The sequence below is a fragment of the Harpegnathos saltator genome, unplaced genomic scaffold (genome assembly GCF_003227715.2).
Source record: "Harpegnathos saltator strain DR-91 unplaced genomic scaffold, Hsal_v8.6 scaffold480, whole genome shotgun sequence".
NCBI classification, from domain to species: domain Eukaryota; kingdom Metazoa; phylum Arthropoda; class Insecta; order Hymenoptera; family Formicidae; genus Harpegnathos; species Harpegnathos saltator.
Window position 1 is genome coordinate 753,999 of NW_020230294.1, and position 11,002 is coordinate 765,000.

Below are 11,002 nucleotides of genomic sequence, written 5' to 3' on the forward strand. Positions count from 1 at the left end.
TAGGCGACTTTGTATGTACTGTGTGTATTTAAACGCGAGTCGACTCACTGTATTCACTATACGACGCATACGTGAACCAACTACGGTGGGCATGTATTAGCTGTGTGTCTGGAAAAGCATCTTGTAACTCGAAAGTCGCAGGAAAAGGTAGGAGAGAAGGTAGTCGTTCGACCGCGCATACTTCTGCGGGAGAAAGGAGAGACGCAAGTAATTCAAGTTAGCGCTTACGATAACAGAAGTAAGCGTTCAATGTCGATATTCATCGACGCTTGTCTCTCGCGGAGGAAACGGTCTACGATGCGCGCGCGCGCAATGGAGAAGGAGAGTCTCGTTGACTTCTCGCGATTCGGTCGGCTGACGATGTACGAGTCACGCAGCAGATTTCACACTTTTCTAGTTTCATAACGAGCGTCCGTTCGTTCACCGCCGCTGCCGTCGACGCGGAGGCGCCTGGGCGGGCTAGTCAGTATTTATTTTGTTACTTCGGAGAGCCGCGTGCCCGCGCAACCCCACAAACCTCACAGATCAGGTTCGAGAAAAATGCGTGACGTGCGGAAGGGAAGGAAACGAGAGATTGCGATGTACACGCACAGGGACAAGAATAACGAGGAAGGAGCAGAGGGGCGGAGGGGGAGAGAGAGAGAGAGGGGGCGGAAAAGTGAGAACGGAGGGCGCGCGGGGCCTTATTCGTCGGTTACGCGGGCACGGCGGCCGGGCGCACTCTATGGTTGTAAATAGATTAAAGATTTAGACGCGTAATACTTTTGTAAATAGCACCCACATCCGGAAGAATAATCGACAGAAATCGACATTATACATACATACATATATATACATACGTATACATAAATATATATATATATATATATATAAAAGAAAGGACGAACGCAAAAGTCCGCCGAAGTATTCACGAGGAAACGCGCGAGGAGCTTTCGCGGAGATTTGATCTGATTTTCCGACTTGTAAATCAACCACTATCGTTACTAACACTTTGTGATTATCGTCGGCGCCATTATTATTGCGACACCTTTATTGCTATTACGATTATTATTACTATTACGATCGTCATTATTATTAGCGCCGTTATTTATTACCGTTAATGCACCTTGCCGGACGGTCGACACGGTGTTTTGTTGTAAATAACATCGCGAAACTCGACGAGGCGGATGATAAAACGACGGTTCTGTGTATATCTCGAGTTAGTGAAAGAGAGAAAGAGAGTGAGAGAGAGGGAGAGGTAGGAAGAGAGCGAAAGAGAGAGAGAGAGAGAGGGAGAGAATGAGAGAGAGAGAGAGAGAGAGAGAGAGAGAGAGAGAGAGAACAGTTGGAGAAGATATGAGAAAATAAAATTACTTTGCTGAAAAATTTGACGAGGAGTGGTTATTGACCCGGTCCACAATCCCGCTCCATTCCTCGTTATCCTTTCACGACGCGCGCGCGCACAATAGACGGAAATCGCGAATTATTCTAACCGAGATCGGAAAGAGAAGCGGAAAAGCGCCGTTCGCACGACTACAGACAAAGAGAGATCATTCTCTCTCGCGTATACCGAATCGTCTCCCGATACAATGACAATACACGTGGACACGGAATAACCACTTCTGTGTTCAAACTTTTTCTACTGTCAATGAGAGAGAGAGAGAGAGAGAGAGAGAGAGAGAGAGGGAGAGAGAGAGAGAGAGAGAGAGAGAGAGAGAGAGAGAGAGAGAGAGATGCTTAATGAGAAAACAGTTCGCACGTAGCTGTGCTGGCCTCACTAGGTTGCGTCCGACTCTAGCTTGGTATTTCCAGCTTTAATCGGGTAACTTTGATGGGACGAAAGGTCCCTTCATTAGACGTGGGAAATGTCATACAGAGAAGGAAAATGTAGCGGTTCGCATTTCCAAGCGGGGTCGGCGCAACCGGGCTAGAGAGAGAGTTCCTCCCCGAGGCCATTCTCATATAAATGAAAAGAAACGGGGGGAAGAAAGTTGGCCAGGTTCGAAGGAAAGAACGCGGACGCGGGGGGTCGGGGTGAACTGTACGAAAAGAGAATGCGGGGTAGGATTTTGAGGGTGAGAAGCAGAGGGAGAAAGATTGACGCGTCACCATTGTGCCGCGTCACCTTTGCTCTCCGAGCGATTGCCATCTCTCGCGGACAAATAGATCTCTAATTTCGCAAATGGAGCCGAGCAAATATCCAGGCGACGCGACACGACGCGCGGAGATCTTCTTCTGCTTTCTCTCCGTGGCCCGAGCTGTGTAATTTAATTGCCGCAGAAGGGCCGGAGGGAGAGAATAGAGAGCGCGTCTTGTGTCCTTTCTGCGTTTCAGCAGCGATTGTTACTACTTACAGCGAGGTCGAGGTCAACGCTCAAAAATCGCAATACCCGTCGCAATACCAATTTCGTTCGCTCCCGGCTTGATCGCGCAAACGAGCAAACAGGAGGCATCAATAGTTGAGCGTCACGGAAAGGAAGCGACTCGCGATTTTCGAAGATACAAGCAGAAACAAGACTGAGAGGCACGCGTTTCGATCATAATTTCAGTGTCATAAGAGCGATCCAAGGTCTCGGTGCCACGATCGTTCTCGATTGACAATTCGCGATCAATTTGTCCGATCCGTCGCAAAAGGCGTCAAATATACTTTATCTTGTTCATATAATTTTCGCGGCAGGAAAAGATAATGAGATAAAACTGAAACGGTAGTCGATTCCCGGATGACTTCGAACTGCATAAAAGTAATTACATTTTAGTTTGCAACTGGAAAAGTGGGGAGGGGACGAAAGGTTCGTTGCAAGTTCCAGAATTAAAAATCTCGAAGATTAAACTTATTTATAGGAATCCGCGAGCAACACGCGAGATATCTTATTGTACATTTTGCAAAATCTGGATTTCGTCGTGAAAATTAGGTCAGACAAAAGATGAAATATGCCTTCTCGTTGAATAATGGATTCTTTCTAAAAGTTCGAAATTCCAATAAAATATCGTGGTATCAGTCAAGATTTATGTCAAATCCTACTCTACGATTCGAAGGTGCTTTGATGAGATTAGAAGCTCACGTTTGAATATTGTCAATTAACAAACCCGACGATTTCGATAGCCGCGCGTCAATTAGAACCTGTCTTGGCACTTTCGTCGGAAGCTTTTCCGCACTCCGAATCCACCTCCGACCGAGCTACGTGACAGCTTGTCGATCGGTGAACAAGGAGTCGAAGCAGGCTTAAATATTTGAATGTCAGCGAATCAAAAGTATTTGGTAGACCGGAAAATCCCGACAGTAACGTGTCGCCGATTTGCCGGCCATCCTCCAGCTCGTGTTTGCTCTCAGACAGAGAGAGAGAGAGAGAGAGAGAGGGGGAAGGAGCCCCTTTTCTCTAAAAATGCTTACCGTCGACATCCTCTCGACGAACGCGAAGAGGGATCGAGAACTCAAATATTTGAATATTATTAATCCATGAATGTCTACAAGAATGATATATGCATCGTCGTGAATCTTTAAAACGCTCGCTCGTCGTTTAAATGACTCATCTACTCATACGCCAAAGGAACATCTTCGTTTCTACAAATCTACGCGAAAATACATTTCCATTTATCTTTATACGCGGATAACGAGGTGGAACATAATAATGCATTAACGACAGATAATAATATTCGTAATTTCACATTTTTTTTAAATACACATAAAATTGCCATCGAATCAATTAACGTTGCTTGGAAGAAGTGTATTCATCATATTTTATACCAATTATACATTATACTCTCGCTGAAATATCTTTTCTTTTTTTTCTAGATGAGCAAGAGAGAGAGAGAGAGTATAAAGGAAATGTATATTTTCCTTTTTAAAATATATTCTATTTAACGTTCAATCTCTCATCGATGGCAAAATTCCATTCGGATTCAAATCAAGAGCAAAATTTCCATATTCGTTCCGAGGCGAAAAGAGCCACGTGCTATGGAGCGGCAATATTACCAAAGTTACACGCGTGATAAGGTAATTACGGCCGGTGTAAGAGCCGTTCTGCGAAAGTGTACCACACGGAGTTGAAAATCGCGACGACAGGTCCGCCGGCCGGCCGGCCGGCGCGGCGGGGCGGGGGGTTTCGCGCGCGTTCGCTCTCCCAACGTCGGCCAAACCGTAATTATTTCGTCCGCAGGCGCAGGCTCTTTTTACCGTTATCGATCTCGTCATAAATCTCGCCGCTCGCGACCGGATAAGCCGGTAGACGGCCAATCCGCCGGCGGAAGTCTATCGATCTAACGTCCACCTGTTGTCGGCTCGATTACGCGAGCCGTGCCGCGTCGTTAGCCCGACGGTGTATCTACGGAGCAATAGCGACGTAACGACGTGGGGCTGGCCCCGGACTTAGGACCTAATGCAATTGCCGCAGTAACTAACAATTAGCAGGTTACGGTAACGCGACACAGTCACGACATATCAGCGCGCACGAGGAACGCTCACACAACGGCGGCGAGCTCGATATTATCCGCAGTATGTAGGACGCCACAGTCAGAGCTAAAGCTGCTTGTTGCTCGAGTTCAGGAACGTCCTGTGTGTGCCAGAGTACAGGCGGAGAAACATCCGAAATGAACGAGTTTGCATTTAGACGTCGTAGCATAGCCGGAAGATGAGAGGCACGATTCTCTGGAATTTTTGAGAGAAGGACACAAGCTTCTCTCTCGACGAGGAGGAGGAGCGTTTACATCGACTGAAATGTTGCGAGATACGTGCCGTTAATATCGCGATGGATAAAGGAGATCTTGGTCGGAATAATTATTCTATACACTATGAGGTAATTTTTAGATACGTTAAGGTAGTGACAATTGGAGAGATAAGATGTTTTTAGAGGCTTTCAGAAATTCGGAAGAAAAGTAGCCGCGGCTTTTATATCTCGCGCGAGTTGATATTTCTCGGCCATTGCGCGAGCGATGGGCGATTTGCATTACACGCGCGATTGCACTCGAAACGACAGCTACACCAACGACAAGATGTCGACGTGGTAGCGACAGTGTTCCAGGAATAAGCGATTTCATCCTCGGTAGACTCGCAGAGACGACGTGAAACTGGTTAGACGACAGGCTCTTGGAAAATGGATATCTATGGTCGATCCGGGTATCTCAGATTTTTCCGATCTTCGACGAAGCACTTGAATAATTAGAAATAAACGTGTCCACTATATGCAACTTGGCAGGCGAGTTGTAATCCAGGAAGGAGAATCTTGTTTGACGCCTCGTGTTGCAACACCGAGGGACAATTCTGCAACTATTGTTCCCGGTGAAACTTTGTTAGAACGACTGTCTCTCTTCCTCTCGCGTGACCTCCCGGCCAGACAGATCGGCTTTCGATCCATTCAAAGAGAAAATTACGCACGAGGGGGAGGGGGGGGGTTATAATTGTTTTCCATCCTCACCGAATCATCGGAGATTTTAAAAGATTCACGTTGGATGTATTTCTTTCAAAATGCATTTTGTTTCGCGCATATGTATAGTTTCGTCTGAGATATGGCGTCGTACATAATAATTAATCCATCTTCATAGTCGTCGTGCATCAGCGGGTCGAGAGCCTGAATTGAAGCAACGATAACGTAAAGGCGTAGACAGGCCAATGAGGGCAGAACGGAACAAACATACACTGGAGTTTCTCTATGGGTCAAGCAAATGGCCCGTATTGTCTCGCTCGCGCACATTGCAGTGTCGTGTTTAACAGAAACAAATCACAGCTGCGAAATCAATACTCCCAGTTACAGACGTTACAAACGCCTGCCCTAATCAATCTCGCGCCGCTCCGATGTAACATTGTTGCCGAACGTCTAAAAACCCGTTTCTCTCTCTGTTTCACTCACCCCACTCTCTCCTCCTCTTCGTCCTCCTCCCACCTCCTCCTCAGAAAAACGTGCTCGCGACGAGAGACCCCGTCGCGAAACCTCGAATCTTCCGGTCGATCGGAACTAATTCAGAAAAATCCCCGATTATTTATGTCGCGAACTTTCGCAGTAAGTTGCAAAGCTGAGTCAGCTTCCACCTCCTCCGCCCCTCCCTCCCTCCCTCCCTCCCTCTCTTTACATCGGCTAAGGCGTTTTAAGTATGCACTGTCGCCGCCGCCGTCCAAGAAGATCTAAGTTCACCATGGTGCCGGCTGCCTGCGGGGGCTACGGAGTCATTAAAGCGATCAACTTTTCAAAGGCCCCCGCGAACACCGCCCGGCCATTATGGAGAACGTATAACAGACATAGAATTTTAATACTGCTGGAGAAAGAAGAGCGAGAAGAATTGGACGAGGAAAGAGAAGAGGAGAAGAAGTCGATCGCGTTTTTACACGTTTCACCCGTTCGGTCGCGTGAAACTCCCATTGGGCGCCGTAAAATCATTAGGATTAATCAAGTTTCAGTGAAACTAGCCGAATATCGAACTTTTCGGCGGGAATATTGAAAATTCCCCGTAACGTGTGGAACTTTGTCAATTCGCATAACTCGCCGAAAAGTGCGACGATTTTTTCACAGGGGCTAAACTTCTTTTTCTTGCGTTCTATCGCGAGAACGCGAGATTATTTCGGATATCCGAATATCATCCCGGGGTGGAATCAAGAGAAATGGAACAACTCGATAATAATTATTTAAAATTAAAGTGGGAACGCGGAGAAAGGAAATGGTTGTGAAAATAAAACGGCATCACGAATTTACGAAATGTTGACACGACCGGATGCGACGAATGTTTCGCGATGGCTTCATTTATTCAGACTGGCAATTAACGCCAAGCGAACTTGATTATTTATCCAGCAGGACGGAGAAAGATAAGTCTTCTTGCCACTTTGCATCGTGTGAATGAACTATGAACGGGAGGAGTTCGATTCAGGAAGTCCGGTTCCGCCTTCGTTCTATCTCGAACTCGCACTAATAGTGCCTAACTCAATTCCGTGAGGTCGAAGGTTGGACACGCAAGTTGGCGAACTTGTAACTCGACTTTCGAGAGATCCAACTCTCTATTGGCGCGAGATGGGGGGGGGCTATATATCGCGAATGTTTAAGTAAAAATTACCTTGTCATCGCGGCAAGATGAACCGTGAGAATCGTGTTCTTATTCTACATGGAAGATACTTGGATAATTTACGTAAAAATACCAACATTTTTATCAATACAAAACTGCGTGCGTTTCTTACTGGATTAAATTGGTACCATATTTAATTTTTTTCATTCGTTAATCTTTTCATTTGTTAGCCAGTAAATTTTTTTATTTAGATTTTAACTAGATTGTACAATTAAATTTGAAACATTTTATATATACATATACATATATATATATAATATTAAAACACCGTTAATAATCAATATATTAAATTTTAATTTATTTTTAATTTTGCGAACGAAGGTTTGTAATAATTATTTAAAAGAGAAAACAGTTTCTGAATCAGACAAGTGCGTTTAATGTTAAATTTATAGGTCAGAGGATAAAGGGCCAGGTAATTTAAACACTCAAAAAATCGCAGACGCTTTAACGATGGCTTTCGCAATCTAAACACGATAATGAACCTTGCGCACGTTTCCAAGACGGCCGGCACTTACTAGCGAGGGACTTGAGGGATCCTTCTTTTTTCTGCGGACGATAGTACCGCCTCGGGGAGCTCAATAGAGGGTACAAGGGCCGTCGGTTTCCTTTGCCCTGGTTTGCCGCACGAAGAACACCAAGCAGCTAACTCGATTTCGGCAATTTGCGGACTCGCGAGAGCATTCAACTCTTACGAGCACTCGATCGCATTTGTAGATAGTAGGCCGCAGACAGATTATTCTCCATGCTCAGAAGCCATAGACTGCTGAACAATCGAAAAAAGACGGATGAAAGATTGAAAGTTGAATTTTGACAGATTAAATCGTAAATTTAAGACTCGGAGGTCGGAGAGGTCTCTCCCGTGTAGAAATAACGCGAAAGCATATTCGAAGCTTTCCGACTACCGAGCTTAATTTCAATAAACTCGTTCTCACCTCGTATGGATATTGACGCCCTAGAAATAGAGCGAGTATAAGTAAAATAAGATGAAAAAGAGCCAGTGGCTTCCGAATTTAGTCGTTCGGCGGCTATTATAACATAATATCGCTGACGAGATAGCTCGTCGTTAAATAGCACATCATTGAACGTTGCGTAGTATATCGGCTCTTTGGAAAGACAAGAATCGACGTTTCACGTTTGTCAAAGTGCAAAGTGATATTAACGTAAAGCTTCTCCGCGATGCTGGGTTATTTCCGCTGTCCGCGCTTTGCGATCGACCGACCTCATGAATTGTATATACGCGAGTTGGCAGGATACATTCGTCAATTTCATTTTTTCGCTTCCTCTCAATATTTTACGAAATTCACAGCGACGTTCAACCTTTCGTCCCACGTTACGCTGGAAGGTCTCGTCGCGCGTTTTTAGCGCGGAGAGACCTGCTCACATTCATCTCGTCCTTGCCGCAGCGCGTGATTGCACGGCGAATCTCGCGAAACGCGGAAAATAGACGCGGTCTATATAAGCGCAATACACATCCGCATCCGATCGGATCCATTTATCCGATTGTCGAGGAGCGAGCGGCAGGAAGCGATTCAATTCGGAAGATATAATTTTAGATGGAGGAATCGCACGCGTATGTATACATACACCGCCCCGCCTTCACATACGACACTTCCGCTCGCCGATCAGCGATAATTCAACCTTTGCACATTAAGGAACGAGGCGAGCACGTCAGATTTACGTCACACGCCCGCGATCGCGAGCGGAAAGCGACCGCCTTCGAGAGACGAGAAATAGCCCCTCGCGGGGAGTAAGTTTTGAATTAATAACCACGCCGATGTCTCGCGCGCGCGCGACACGTAGGTAGTTCCGACAGATAAGGATAACGGGGCGATCGGGAGAAATAGAACTCCGATATGTTAATAGGACGATATTTAAATACTACGCGCGTTGCTCGTAGCGCACGGAGCGTCCCTAAAGATCGCTTTTTAACGACAGATTCCGTGGATTCTCTCTCTTTTTCTAATGGACATTCCGAAATTAATGTCTACGTATAGACGCGCATTAAACGCGAGATTACCGAAGAACGAGCGCTGTTGGCGCGCGAGGTGTCCCACATTTTATATACCTCCATTTCACGCGTTATTTAGGTGTGACCCTGGTTTTCGGATGGGCCCTGTTCGGGTACGCGCGAGTGTGCGCGCGTTCTCTTCTTTATCGACGAACGCGTCAAAGCAAAACCGGTCGCTCTCTAAAATGACGTTTTCCCCTCAGCGTTTATCATAAAAGTTTGACTTTCGCGTTCCCCCGCCGGTGTGGAAAATCGAATTCTCTGCGATTACCACCGCTTTCAACCCCCGCCGCGCGCGCGCGCGTGTGTGTGTGTGTGTGTGTGTGTGTGCGTGCGTAGCATCCAGTGGGAGATCACAGGACGTTATGCACGCGGGCGAGTGGCAGTGATAGCGAGATAGTTTGCGGAGATCACAGCGCGCCATTTGCGCCCGTTAACGCGATACGGCTGAACCGGAGAGCCGGTGGCAAATTCGCCTCGCAAACCACCAGGACACGGACACCAGCGTCGGGACCGGAAACCGTTTGCGGCAGGCGACGACGCGACGGCGACGGCGACGGCGACGACGACACACGAGCCGTTGCGAGAGTACGCGCAGCCACTCGGACGAGCTAACTCGAGGTCGAGGGGATTAAATCGTTGGCAGCCGCGATTATGTCGTATATTGGTTACACGCCTGCCGTCTATCCGGTGTCTTGATTAATCTCCTGCATAGCTGCGCGCAAGAGGCGCGAAAGGAGGGATTCTCCGAACGCTCGATTCTCACTAATAATTACGCGCTGTGGAAAACCACCCGAGTTTCTCGGACAAGCATTTTTACACGCATTTTAAGCGCGATAACGAGTATTAATCCGTCTGAAAGAAAAGAAAAAGGACAAAATTTACTCGCGGCAAGATTGTTCCTTATTATCCCGCCGCCCGACGAAGAAGCGCCCTGTCAATTTAGGGATTAACTCTCGCGACATCCTCGTTTTCGCTGACCGAGTCAGCGTTTCCAGGAGCCTGGAACTCGCCCGGCTCGGGCAAGGGAGAGAGAGAGAGAGAGAGAGAGAGAGAGAGAGAGAGAGAGAGCCTTTATTGGCGAGGCAGGAACGAGTTAATCGTCGGCCGGAAAACACGGAGAGCCGAAAGAGTATTAAGATTCTCGCTGGGCGCTGGGGCTCGTGCCAGCCGTCCCCGGACTTCCTTCTCGCACCTTTTTCCCTCTGCCCGCTAATTGTTTTCCAGCGTTTTCTGCCGTAAACAAGTCGCCGCTCCTAAGGAGCCCCGTAAAGCGACCGTGAGAACGCAAACGTCGACTGGCTCGTCGGCTAACGAGCTGGCCTATTTCTAGCTGAAGCTCCCGACTAATTATTATTCAACGTCGTGAGCCGCGAGGAAAATACGCGGGCGATTTTTATCTCTGAACGATGACGCTTATAATTTATAGGCATAGCATCGAGGATTAGAATTAGGTACTCTACTAGGACGATCGATCGAGCGCGTTGCGGTCTAATTTCCAACAACGCTCAACCTGAACCGTTCATCGTGAAAAGTGTAAAAATTTTGCTTCTGGATTCGTTTCGCTAACGAATCCAGTAACGAGCTCACCTGCTAAATTAACTGTCAACTAAAAATCAATCGACACGGCTTCATCGGCTTTTGATGCTAGCTGCTAAATGTATCTTCCGATACACATCGTATGTTTCCCAAAAGAATATAAACGATCAGCCTGAATACGATGCGCCGTTTGAAGGCGATTCTGGGTAAAAAGTACATCCTCGTTCGTCCTTTCCTTTTTCCTTTGCATCGCGTCGTTCCTCCTCTTTTAAACTCGCTTCTTTCTTACTTCTCGATAGATGCTGGACGTCAAGGAGGGCGGCAGAGGGGTGTTCGTCTGCAGCAGCCCTGGTCCTGATCCTTACACATCGCAGGACCTCTATAATCCTGTCTACGAGGAGCTCAGCAACGGTAAGTGTCGATAATCGATGT

At 47.0% G+C, this 11,002-nt stretch overlaps 1 protein-coding gene across 2 annotated transcripts in view; it reads left to right on the forward strand.

The window, feature by feature from the left end:
• Positions 1-11,002, forward strand: part of pxb (putative Hedgehog signaling attenuator pxb) — a 454,145-nt gene that overhangs the window by 437,781 nt on the left and 5,362 nt on the right. For both annotated transcript variants that reach the window (XM_025302251.1, XM_019843914.2), the window contains exon 5: positions 10,870-10,981. In XM_025302251.1, the coding sequence (XP_025158036.1) occupies positions 10,870-10,981 (112 nt within the window). The remainder of the gene's footprint in view (positions 1-10,869; positions 10,982-11,002) is intronic.